This window comes from Galeopterus variegatus, unplaced genomic scaffold, assembly GCF_000696425.1.
Source record: "Galeopterus variegatus unplaced genomic scaffold, G_variegatus-3.0.2 Scaffold143, whole genome shotgun sequence".
Lineage (NCBI taxonomy): Eukaryota > Metazoa > Chordata > Mammalia > Dermoptera > Cynocephalidae > Galeopterus > Galeopterus variegatus.
This window is the reverse complement of record NW_007726254.1, coordinates 149,920-162,831: the sequence shown is the minus strand read 5'-3', so window position 1 is coordinate 162,831 and position 12,912 is coordinate 149,920. Positions and strand designations below refer to the sequence as shown.

Genomic DNA, 12,912 nt, shown 5'->3' with positions numbered 1-12,912 from the left:
TCTTTTTAAAATCCTCAGAACCACGCCCCTGACCACCATTATTAATCCAATCACTACGGCATGGTTCTACAATCTAATCACCTCCCCAAGGCCCCACCTTTCAATTACCATCATAGGATTTCCCACCCTCCCAATAGTCACAGTGGGGGCCAAGTTTTTAATACATAAAACTTGGGGGACATAATTCAAGCTTCAGTGAGTTCGGGGGAACATTCAATCCACTACAGAGCCCATCTAGTCTAACTCCCTCACCTGGCATTTGGGAAATCAAGCCCTAGAGACTTCCCCAAGATGAGATAAGTGGCCAGTGACAGAGCTGGGAGCAGAGGTCTCTTTCCAATGTGCCACGCTGCCACCAGCGTGTTTTCTTTGGCTCCTCTGCTGCCTTGACCCCTCCTTCAGTGTTCTGGCCTGCTTCTTCCGAGAGCTCCTCTCTCACATCTCCAGCCCCCACTCATCTCCCTCGTGTTTGATCATCTGAAACACTTTTCTTTATATACACTGTGGAATTTTTGTTTGGTGGAACATTTTACTGTCTCTGTCATTGTTCTTTTCTTGCATTTGTACTTGCTGTTCTCCTTCTGAAAAATATTTTCTCCATCTAATCAATGCATACTTGTCCTTTGACACCCAGCTAAGAATCGGCCACCCTGGGAAGCCTTTGCTGTGCACCCCAGGCTGGGTAGGTGCCCCGTGCACTCCTACAGCTCCCCGTGCACACACATCTCCATTGCTGGCACAGAGCCAGCTTTTGAAGGATCATATGTTGAGTGAGCGAGCGAGCGAGCGAGCAAGGAGCATTGATCACACTCATCTCTCCTCCACGGACCCTGAGCAAACTGCGATAGGGACCTCATCTTTCTCTGTCTTTGTCCGCTGCTTAGGTTAGTGTCTGACACATAAATAAATCCTCCACAAATTGTTTATCAAATTGGATTGAGAGAGCCACTGTTGAGAACATAAAATTTTAGCATGTTAGAACTGGAAGGTCATCGTATTTAATTCGATGCATTTTGCTGATGAGGAAACTGAAGCCCAAAGAGGAAAAACAGTTCTCCCAGGGTTATGATGACTAATAGGTTTCGATGGCATTCACCCATTTATACAATAACACCTACTATGTTCTGAGCATTGTTCTAGATGCTGGGATGCAGCAGTGTACAAAGCAAACAAAGTACCTGCTCAAAAAGAGCTTATGTTCATCCCAAATAAGTGTTTATGAATATAATATGCCTTTGAACTCCCCTTATTGACTAGTACAGAGCTGAGCACTTAAAATATGCTTTTAAAACGTTTGTTGAACTAGTTAAAAATGAAAAATGCCCAGTGCTAAGTTACCTGGTTGCTCTTCATAGGTCAGTCCACTGACGCTGAAATGGGGTTGCCTCAGATACAGGACCTCTTTGGATGGGCTGAGAAGCACATGTTGCCACGGAGAGTACCACTGACACTGTTTCTGAGACTTGGGAAAGCTCCACGTCCTTTGTTTGCAAGATCCCTGGACGGAGCCTCCCTGTAATTCTGTTTATGATATTCCCATGTCTATTCACTGTGACTTACCTTCTGTTTCTGTTTTTCCTTCAGAGCATCAACATAAGCAGAGGAACCAGGAAGAGAGTAAGTGCTGAGACCACCGCAGTCTCTCAGCAAGATGCTAATAGCATTTTTCATGTTGAAAATATTAGCTATATATTTTTAGGAAATACAAACGAGATAAAAGAAAAATGTTAAAATCACACTTACACCTACCTCCCTGGGATAACCTCTTAGTCAACATCTGATGTTATATCCTCCCAGATATTTTTATGCATATATAAAAATTATATTATTTACTTTTAAATGTAATCAAACCATATATGTTTTTTTTTTCCTTTTTGTCTTTTTTACTGACCGGTAACGGGATCGCAACCCTTGGTGTTGCGCCCGCACTGCGCTCAGCCAGTGAGCGGGAACCGGTCTCCACATGGGATCCGAACCCTCGGCGGGAGCGCCGCCACGCTCCCAAGCGGCGCACTCTCCAGTACACCACTGGGCCGGCCTGATATATGTTATTTTATAACCTGTTTTACATAAAATAGAGTATCTTCCCCTGCTAATAAATATACTTTTAAAGCATCATTTGAAATTACTGCATAACATTTTACCATATATCCCTTAGGACCATACCGTAATTTGTTCAACCATGCCCCATTGTTGGACATTTAGTTGTTTCCTCTTTTTCACTATTGTGACCAATCCTCTAACAAACATCTGTACATCTAAATCTCTGGACATGTTCTTGGTTATTTCTTTAATATAAATTTCTGCACATGGAAATTTTGGTCAAAGAGTATAAACAGTTATTAGGCTTGGAAAAATATTTTCAAATTTCTCTTTAGAAAGGTTGTGCTAATTTATGGATGCCCGTCTTCTCACAACCACAATGCTGGATGTTAGTTTTGTTTGGTTGTTTATTTTATAGTTTGCCATTTTCTTGGTGAAAAATGCATTGTTTTATTTTGCATGTCTTTGATTGCTAGTGAGGGTGAACATTCTTTTAAATATGTCATGAGCCATTTTGGCAAGGTGTTTAACTTGTCTATCAGAGAAAGACAAAATTTCTAGTCCTTGATTTTTTTGCTCCAAGGACCTAATGGGACTGTGAGGCTTAAGGTAAGCAAGAAAAGAGAGTATTGCTTTAAGAGAACCTTAAGATGGCAGATTGGAAGGCAAAATATAAATTAGAGTTGAAGTAGTTTAAAGAACAGCTTTAGGGCCGGCCCGGTGCTGAACATTCTTTTAAATATGTCATGAGCCATTTTGGCAAGGTGTTTAACTTGTCTATCAGAGAAAGACAAAATTTCTAGTCCTTGATTTTTTTGCTCCAAGGACCTAATGGGACTGTGAGGCTTAAGGTAAGCAAGAAAAGAGAGTATTGCTTTAAGAGAACCTTAAGATGGCAGATTGGAAGGCAAAATATAAATTAGAGTTGAAGTAGTTTAAAGAACAGCTTTATGTCCTTTCTTATGTCTAAGCCACTTTGCGTAAAGCCCTGCTTTGGGCAGCTGGTCCTAGGCATTAGCTTCTGGGCTTTATGGAAAGCAGCAGGGAGGAGCCAGTTCTTCTGGTCCCCCTACTGGGGCCAAAGATCCACCACAATGTTCCAGCTTATCCCTGACCCCCAGGGTGGAGGTGGCCATGATCTTCCAGGCAATGAGAACTCTAGCTTGAGGAGTTCCTTTGGACTCTTCCATGAATGGTCTGTTATATATTTTGTATTCTACGTACAAGGGGCAGAGCTTGGCTTTTGAGAGGATTTGTCATTGAAAAGGCTTCCTGCAGCACTGCATGCTTATCCCAGTAAATCAGACACTCCCAACCCTCATGTGAGGTTTTGGTTCAGGATGAAGATTCAGGGACTGAAGTGGGAGAAGGGACAGATGAATGGACCCAGTCCAAAGCCACAGTTAGACCCCCTGACCAGCTGGAGTTGACTGATGCGGTGAGTAAGCAACCTTCTATCCTTGCTGCTTCTACCTTGTCCAGCTTCAGAGATGTGTTCTTCCATAGAACTGATTAGGAGCCTGAACAGAACTCAGGTGTGAGATGTCTACTGATATGCTGGGGGGATTGGGGAGGGGCTCCTTCCAACCTCAGAAGGCATGGGGGCCCTTCATGTATGATCCTCTTGGTATTTCTCTCCTTCAGGAGTTAAAAGAGGAGTTCACCCGGATCCTGACAGCCAATAACCCACATGCACCCCAGAACATTGTCAGGTACAGCTTCAAAGTAAGTCATCTTCTCCTGGGCAAGGGCCTCTATATTCTTCTTGGAATGGCAGTGACTTGCTACATTGTCAGTTGGTGGACATTTGGATTGTTTCTGTTTTTTGGCTATTGTAAATAATGCTGCTATGAACATTTGTGTACCTATTTTTGTGAAAAATTTCTTAAACACACTGCTTCTTATTTAAGATTGTGTAGTCAACCTCTCCACAAAGAGGTTGTAACAAATCCAGATGTATTTCTCAAAAGGTGCTGCTCATGAGTTATGCTAATGGCCTCCCTTGGGCAACCTGTAAAGGTCAAAGGGAACCTGCCTCACCCTCCCTGATGTTATGCCGGAGCATGGTGCACTCTACGGGCTCCTGTCCCCCTCTTCTGGACATCTGAAAGAGGGTCTCTCCAGGACTCAGTGTGCTGGCCATGGAAGGCATGCTATAGTCAGAGGATTGGTGCTGCCTTGTCGGTTTCAATGTACTCCTCTTGACTCTCCCTTGAGTCAACTACCAGATGGGTAGCCCTAAGCTCCCAGGAAGGCTTACCTTACCCAATTTTCCAACAGTCTCCCAGGCCTACCTGGCATTCTCCAACAGAGCTAGTCTCCATCTTTTTGGCCCTGAGAAATCCAACAGTCTTCAGAGCTGCTGCTTTCCTTTGATGTGCTGGAGTGGGGAGGCATATGGTTCTGATCTAGGCATGCCTCCCCTCCTTTCACAGAAGCAATGGAGTCTGAATTTCTTTCCTAAACTGAAGAAGGTTGCAGTCAACTGGGGACAGGATGAAGGTGAAATCTCAAATGACACCTATATGGAAAATTCATCAGGATAATAGTTACTATTTTTGTGGAGCATTAATACTGAGGACTTACTATGTGTCAGGCACTGTGTTAACAGATTGTTTCCATTATCTCACTTACTTGATAGACATGTATATGGCATGTCTTTATGGAGGACAACACTGTTTTCAGCCATAGCAAGGTCAGCTCCTGGGGGAATGGACTGAGGAGAATTTCAAGGTACATTTTGAGCTAAAGTGGAAGTGATGCATATGCTTTTCATTTCATTATTTTGAGACCCATTTTTTCNCAAAAGCCTCTCTGCTGTTCTAGAAGAGATTACTTCTAAACTAGAATTGGCTAGAATCCTGAGATTTTACATGGAATTTTCCAGAGATTTTTGAAATGTCTTTATGAATCTCCCTTGTAATCTTGCTAATTACAGTGTCTCAAGTGCCCTGCAGAGCCACTCTCTTCAAGAATCTTGAAATAAATAATTTGGTTAGAAAAATACTTTTCCAATATGTATAACATGTTTTTCACTGATGTAAACTATTGGGTCTTCAGAAGCTGGGTTTTCTTCCAGCCAGACACCTGGGTGGAGTACAAACTCCCTTCTGGACAGTAAGGAGCTGGCCTCCCCCACCCCTACCCAGCATTCCTGCCTTAGAGAAAGTCCCAGCAGGCTCTGGGTCCCAGCATCTCCCGACTTCACAGCCAAGCAGGCAGGTGACCCTGTCAGGGCCTTCCTTTAATACACACAGTGTGGGGCAAGTTCTCACTTACTTGATAGACATGTATATGGCATGTCTTTATGGAGGACAACACTGTTTTTAGCCATAGCAAGGTCAGCTCCTGGGGGAATGGACTGAGGAGAATTTCAAGGTACATTCTGAGCTAAAGTGGAAGTGATGCATATGCTTTTCATTTCATTATTTTGAGACCCATTTTTTCTATGCTTACTGTGCGCCAGTCTCAGATCCTATATTAGATCTTTTACATAGGATATCACATATAATCCTCACATTTCCTTGATACGGGAACTATTACTATCTTCATTTTTTGGAAACTGGGGTTAAATTAGATAAAACAAGTCACACAGCCAAGATTCAAAGCAAGATTTGGAATAGTTTGTCTGACTCCAAAGCAACATTACACTGCTGCTTAAAATTTTTTAAAAAATAAATATGTATTAAATTTTGAATGTATAATAGAAACTCATGGTACAAAATTGCAAAAGATTAAGAAAAGAAAATCAGTGAAAATCAAACCTCCCTCCCTGGTCTGTCCTCTTCCCTGGAGACAACAAGTTTCTTTTTTTGTTTTCTTCTTAAAAAAACAGTTTTATTGAGATACTTTACATGCCATACAATTCACCCATTTAAAGTATACAATTCGGTGGCTTTTAGTATATTCACAGATTGTGCAACTATTGCCACAATCAATTTTAGAACATTTTCACTTTCCCCAAAAGAAATCCCACGCCTCTTAACTGTCACTCCCCACTTCTCCATCCCTTTTAGTTCTAGGCAACCACTAAACTATTTTCTGTCTCTATAGATTTGCCTGTTCTGGAAATTTCATATAAATGGAATCATATAAGATGTGGTCTTTTGTGACTGGCTTCTTTCACTTAGCATGTTTTCAGTTCATCCATGTTGTAGCTTGTGTCAGTACTTCATTTTTTATTGCCAGATAATATTCCATTTTAGGAACATACCATGTTTTATTTATCCATTCGTCAGTTGGTGGACATTTGGATTGTTTCTGTTTTTTGGCTATTGTAAATAATGCTGCTATGAACATTTGTGTACCTATTTTTGTGAAAAATTTCTTAAACACACTGCTTCTTATTTAAGATTGTGTAGTCAACCTCTCCACAAAGAGGTTGTAACAAATCCAGATGTATTTCTCAAAAGGTGCTGCTCATGAGTTATGCTAATGGCCTCCCTTGGGCAACCTGTAAAGGTCAAAGGGAACCTGCCTCACCCTCCCTGATGTTATGCCGGAGCATGGTGCACTCTACGGGCTCCTGTCCCCCTCTTCTGGACATCTGAAAGAGGGTCTCTCCAGGACTCAGTGTGCTGGCCATGGAAGGCATGCTATAGTCAGAGGATTGGTGCTGCCTTGTCGGTTTCAATGTACTCCTCTTGACTCTCCCTTGAGTCAACTACCAGATGGGTAGCCCTAAGCTCCCAGGAAGGCTTACCTTACCCAATTTTCCAACAGTCTCCCAGGCCTACCTGGCATTCTCCAACAGAGCTAGTCTCCATCTTTTTGGCCCTGAGAAATCCAACAGTCTTCAGAGCTGCTGCTTTCCTTTGATGTGCTGGAGTGGGGAGGCATATGGTTCTGATCTAGGCATGCCTCCCCTCCTTTCACAGAAGCAATGGAGTCTGAATTTCTTTCCTAAACTGAAGAAGGTTGCAGTCAACTGGGGACAGGATGAAGGTGAAATCTCAAATGACACCTATATGGAAAATTCATCAGGATAATAGTTACTATTTTTGTGGAGCATTAATACTGAGGACTTACTATGTGTCAGGCACTGTGTTAACAGATTGTTTCCATTATTTTTCAATACTTACAACTATTGTGCAAATTATCCTTATTTTGTAGGTGAAGAAATTAGGGCTTAGGTTGTTAAGCCCAAGGTCATGTAGATAATTAGGGACAGAATAAGGATTTGAACCCAATTCTACCTGCTCCGAAGACCATGCTCTTAACCACCTCACTGTCCCGTCTCTCCATCCATCTGAGTTTCTGGGAGAGGAAGGGCTTGGTGGTGAGTTTTTAAGGCAGAGCTTCCCAACCTGTGTGATAGTAATCCTTCTAGCCCTCCATAGGCAGGTAAATCTGGTACAGCTGGAGCCCGTGAGCTGGTTTCCTCTGCTGAGTTTACCCCAGTGTGCCATAGAAATATAATTATTTTCTGTATAACTTGAAAGAGTTGGACAGAACTGTTTTAAAAGAAGAAGAAGCCCTGTTTCTCAAAGTTAATTTTATTGGTTGCTAGGAGGCTGATCAATGAGGAGGCAGTCCAGAGGAACCAGACCGTGGGGTCTGTAAAGGCAGAGACTGTGTCTGCTTTTGCTCAGCTTTGTATTCCCGGCCTCTAGAAAATACTTGGCACATATTGGCTGTTCAAAACTTATTTGCTGAAGGATAAATGAATAAAGTTGCCTGGGCTTTAGGCCTAGTTCTGCTTCTCATTTGCTGTGCAACCTGGACAAGTGCCAAACCCAAACCTTCTCTGAATCTCTGTGATCCTCTTGTATGGAACAGGGGGATTGGGAATTTGACTGTCTCTGAGGATCTATCCAGCCCTGGAACCCACTAAGTACAGTGGAGAGAGGGTCATGCCACATGTGTTTGATGACTATGTCTGATCTGACCAGGGTCAGTGGTGAGGCAGGTGAACTGGGATTCCTTGGCATGGTTGTAGGAGACAAGGCACCCGAGCTGGTGATACGTAAATCTGGAGCTCTTTGAAGTTAGAAAAGGAAGGTATTCTAAAACAAATCATTGACAGAAACTTTAAAAAATATTTGATTTCATTTGCTTCCTCTTTTTAAAACTGAAATGCAGTAAAAACTTCCAGTTAACTGAGAATTCGGTGAGTTATATTTACTGTAACAAGATGGACTGTCTTTGGCCTCAGAGAATGAAGGCAGACTACATTTTGACTCCAACCCTTTTGGGGACTCCTGTTCTGACTCAGTTCCCTCTCTTCTTAGGAAGGCACATATAAGCTTATTGGCTTTGTGGACCAACTAGCAGTTCACTTCAGCCAGGTTGGGAACCTGGTCCCCAAAGACTCGGATGAAGGACGGCGACAGCACTACCGCGATGAGTTAGTGGCAGGTAGACCTCTGGGCCAGCCTGAGGCTGCTTCCCTGAGCCTCATCCCCTTTCTCTGGTCACTCTATGGAGTAGATCCGTAGGCCACTTTGTAGAGCCTTTACAATAGCTGGCTGCCTGAATAGGTCTGGGAGCTAATCCATGAATACTCAGGCCAACGAGAACCTGGGGGACAGGCAGGGTCTGAAAGGCAGGACCTAAGAAGGCCCTCCTTGCCAGAGATTGGGGGAGCAGTCCTGCACTTTGGGCTCATTGACAATATCCTACCAAGGTTCTCAGGAGTCTGTCAAGGTGATGCTTTCAGATACAGAAAACTTTGAAGAAGACGAAGAGCCCAAAGAAGCAGAAACTGAAGCTGAGAGTCAAACCGATGTGCCTGTAACTGGGGTACAGTATAATATTACACTCCATCCTCCCCTTTCAGCATGAGCTGTGGATGGAGACTTCAGGGATGACTCAGGGGTGGGAGGAGGGATGCTGAAGTGAGAAGTTAGAGACTGCAGGTGCCAATGCATCCAGCAGCATCATTCTCTCTTACCTGCATCCTATCCCAGCACAGGACTCCCCCCAACTCCCAATTCCCTGCCACCTCCTTCTCACAGCTGAGTCCTGGTCCTCTGGGTCTTTATTTCTAGGTAGCTGAAAATGTGATGGAAGAAGAACTGATGACTCCTAAGCAGCCCAAGGAACGAAAGCTCACTAACAAATTCAACTTCAGTGAGAGGGCCTCACAGACCTTCAACAACCCTCTTCGGGTAGAGCAGCCCCCATCCCAGCCCCTTTATTTTGCAGCTCTGCACTGTGCATGGCAGGGAAGAATCAGACCTGACCCTGGCCTCTGCACCCCTCAGCCTTGCAGGGGTGAGAGGGCAGACACCATAGTTTATCTCTTCAAGGAGAGCTGGGACCGTGTGTTCAGGTCCCTGTAAGCCATCCAGACAGGAGTTCAGAGGGAGTAGCAAGGAGGCTAGAGCCCCCAATACTCCACTGAGAGGCTGAAACTTTAGCTGAGCTTTGAAGAGGGGTAGAAATCAGGACCTGGGGAGGAGAGAGGGGGCCACAATGTGCTGGAGCAAAGGACCTAGGAGCCAGTTTGACTGAAGTTGATGGTAGACTAGCTGGAAAAGGCCAGAAAGATTCCCTGACTTGTAAGTATGGAGGATCCTGAGAACCAGACTGAGGGAGCCTCTCAGGGTTTTAGGTAAGAGATTCATATATGTGAGTGAGGGTGGTGTTCTACAGAGATGAATCTGCAGATGGAGGGTGAGGCCTACAGGGTAAGTTTTTGTCAGGACCTCATCACCTGTGTGGTGCTCACTCTGACATCCGGTAATCTGGGTGATAGACAACGGGGATGGAGCACACTCCCCTGGTGAAGCCAGAGACCCCAGTATTAGAGAGAAGCCTTCTCAGGGTGAGGGACATTAGTCCAATGGCCTGCCAGAGGCTGACCTCTGTGCCTAGGGCTTGCTTCTTGCAGATCTGTCAATCCCTCACTTGGAATTTATCTTGGTTAAACTGGCACAATCAGGCTTTGCAGCCCCTGTTTTTTAGCTTCATCTTCTTCTGAAGGAGGCCAGAGTGGGAAAAAAGTGTGGGCTTCAAATTCATCATTCAATCCTTTGTCCCAGCCTCCCTTTACTTCCACAGCCCTGTGTCCCACCCCTCCCTCAGCTCCAACCAAAATTCTTCTCCTAAGGATGTACTGTAGGTTAAGTGAGAAGGGGTTGAGGGCTTTCTGTGGGTTTTCTGCTGTCATTGATCTCTAGGATCGAGAATGCCAGATGGAGCCTCCTCCCAGGACAAACTTTTCAGCCACAGCCAATCAGGTAAGACCTTGGGTCAGCATGAAATCCATCACTGCCTCCACCCCCACTCCCCAACCCCCCCGTGCATCTTTGTCTCATTCAGCAGCAAAGGAGAATGGCCTGGCCAAGGACTCCTCTGGCTGTCTGCCCTCCTCCTCCAACCACCTCCCTGCTCATTGTCCTGAGTATCCAAGCTCTGAACACAAGACACTTCAGGTGATAGGTCACCACCAAGTGAGCACTGGACCAGCCACATGTACCCAGAGCAAGGCTGTCCAAGCTGGAAACAGGCATGGCTTCTGGAGCTTCCTCCAGGGCCAGGGGAAAACGTTTGTTCCCATGGATTCTGGAGCCTGTGGCACCCTGTAGCTGAGCCTGAAGTGTTAGCACTCTGGCCCTGCCCTCCTAGCAGACTGAGTCTTCCTGCAGATCCTCCTCCTTTCCCCTCAAGTTCTCCCGGATAGCCACGCTGATCTGGACGGGATATGGTGCCAGGTGACCTGAACTCAGGCCCTAACTCTGCTGTTTCTATTGTAAGATTCTGGACAAACCACGTCACCCTTAATGCCTTTCTTTCTCTGACAAGGGAGGATGACAAGCCACTTCACAGGGTTGTTGGAGGATTCTGAATGAGATAAACATTGAAGTACTTTGCAGCATGGAGTCCTAGCCCATGAGTGAATTATTAAATATAAGGTGTGCCTACCTGGCCTCCAGGTGGCAGTGACTGCCCAGCTCTGGGAAGCACACAATGTGATCTGGGGCATTTTCCCAGCCACAGATCCTTGCTGCTTCCTCTGCTACTACCCTTGGGCTTCTCTTGCTGTCAAATACCATTAGCAGGGGTTTCCTTACCTTTTGTTTATCTCCTTTTAATGCTAAAGTGTGGTCAGTGCTGTAGAAAGACAGCCTGAGCCAGTATGTTTATTCCATCTCTGCAGGGGGAGACATTTTTAAAATTTCCTAATTCAGAGTCTTATAAATCACCAACAAAACTGTGAGCTAGCCTGATGTTTGCCCATTTGTTCTGCCTGGTAGGGAGTGCAGGCTAAACAATGTTGATCTCCAGCTTAAGGCCCAGCCCCTGGGCTTCAGGATAAGGTCTGCTCAGATGAGCCCTGAGAGCTTCTTGATTTCTGTTCAGAGCTAATGGATAGCAGGGAAGACAGACATTGAACACATAATTACAATGGGCCAAGTAGAGGGTACTATGGAAGCATGTGACAGGGGTTAACATGACCAACTCCTCAAGCTCTAAAGGCTAAAGAGGAGATGGCTGGGTGAAGATCATGCCCCGTGATGATCTCTCTGATCTCACCTTTGCCTAGTGGGAGATCTATGATGCCTACGTAGAGGAGCTTGAGAAGCAGGAAAAGACCAAAGAGAAGGAGAAGGCAAAGACACCTGTGGCTAAAAAAATGGGGAAGACAGCCATGAGGAAGCTGACATCTATGGAGTCCCAGGTTTGGTGATGTTTCCCACAGCTCTGTCAAAGAATATGGGGGGTAGACAGAAGCCTGGCTGTCTGGGAGGGTTTCACAGACACTTAAAAGTGGGGATATTGTTGAGGTATAGGTAGTTTTTTTCTTGGAGGAAGTTGTGAAGAGAGCTACAACTGCCTCTGGCATTCCACACCTCCCCCCAATTCAACACATGTCTGGATGCTAGCAAGGATTCAGGACTATTGGGCTAGGGGGCAACAAAAGACATGAACCTTATTGAAAGCAGTGTGTGCATCCTGGAAGATCTGAGGAGTCTGACCAGGATGGGATGTGAGGATAAGGCATCACTTCCCTGGGCAAAGGCTCTTGGAGTCTGGGAGGGTGAGATGATCTTTGACTTTCAGTCCTTGGGTTTACTTGCGCCTTATACTGTAGATGAGTCTCCAGGGCCAGGAGTCAGATCAGAGATGATCACAGATACCATCAATATCAGGTCAATGTATGTGGCCACCTGGGATGGGTTTAGCATGAGGAGCCATGCAGGAGTCATAAACATCCTAGTTGGGAGGCTTACTGTGAGTGTAGCCAGCATGGTCTGGGTATCATCATGGGAGTTACAGTGATGCAAGGGAGTCACTGCAGTGAGGGTCACACTTGTCCCTTCAACAGAGAGAAATCGGGGTAGGGGTCAGAGTCCCAGTGTGGAGATCACAGTGGGTTTGACCTGCAATGGGGTGGGAGGGACAATGTCCATAGGAAGCGGGGGCTGGTTTCAGCACCTCGGAGAGTTCCTACAACAGCTCTCGGGGAAGTGGTAATGCTCCACTCCAGAACAGAAGCCAGATCAGTTACAGGAACTTCTACTTCATTTGTCTGAGATATGCCCACTTCCACTCAATTCTCTGCTCCATAACCCGATAATGTCACATTTTAGGGGAAGTTTGAGGGTCCCCTGCCTTGGCTTAATAGGAACTTTCCCAATTTGGTTTCATTCAATCACTGACCAAACACCCAGTGATCGTGGCCATGCTGGGTACTGGAACTCTGAGGTGAAGGATAGAGTTCCTGTCTTGAAGACTGCCCTGTGCAGACCCCTGGCTTCCGTTCACCATTCCCTAGAGATGAGAGGCTTCAGAGAGGCCACTGGCCAAGGTCAGGGTTAACATGAAGATCCATCAAGGGCTTGGCTATGGGCTCTGTGCTGGGACTGATGGTGGCAGAAACCCCAACGACAGTCACCAGGACTCAGAAACCAGCAGAAAAGT

General features: G+C 45.4%; 1 protein-coding gene across 1 annotated transcript in view; it reads left to right on the top strand.

Annotated features, from left to right (window-relative positions):
* The window catches only part of DNAI1 (dynein, axonemal, intermediate chain 1), a gene marked incomplete at its 3' end in the record, with an annotated part of 59,153 nt that overhangs the window by 23,012 nt on the left and 23,229 nt on the right, over nucleotides 1–12,912 (top strand). Inside the window, exons 2-9 of the mRNA XM_008591045.1 lie at nucleotides 1,585–1,617; nucleotides 3,383–3,481; nucleotides 3,688–3,768; nucleotides 8,274–8,400; nucleotides 8,669–8,784; nucleotides 9,033–9,152; nucleotides 10,167–10,226; nucleotides 11,534–11,668. Of these exons, the coding sequence (XP_008589267.1) occupies nucleotides 1,585–1,617; nucleotides 3,383–3,481; nucleotides 3,688–3,768; nucleotides 8,274–8,400; nucleotides 8,669–8,784; nucleotides 9,033–9,152; nucleotides 10,167–10,226; nucleotides 11,534–11,668 (771 nt within the window). The remainder of the gene's footprint in view (nucleotides 1–1,584; nucleotides 1,618–3,382; nucleotides 3,482–3,687; nucleotides 3,769–8,273; nucleotides 8,401–8,668; nucleotides 8,785–9,032; nucleotides 9,153–10,166; nucleotides 10,227–11,533; nucleotides 11,669–12,912) is intronic.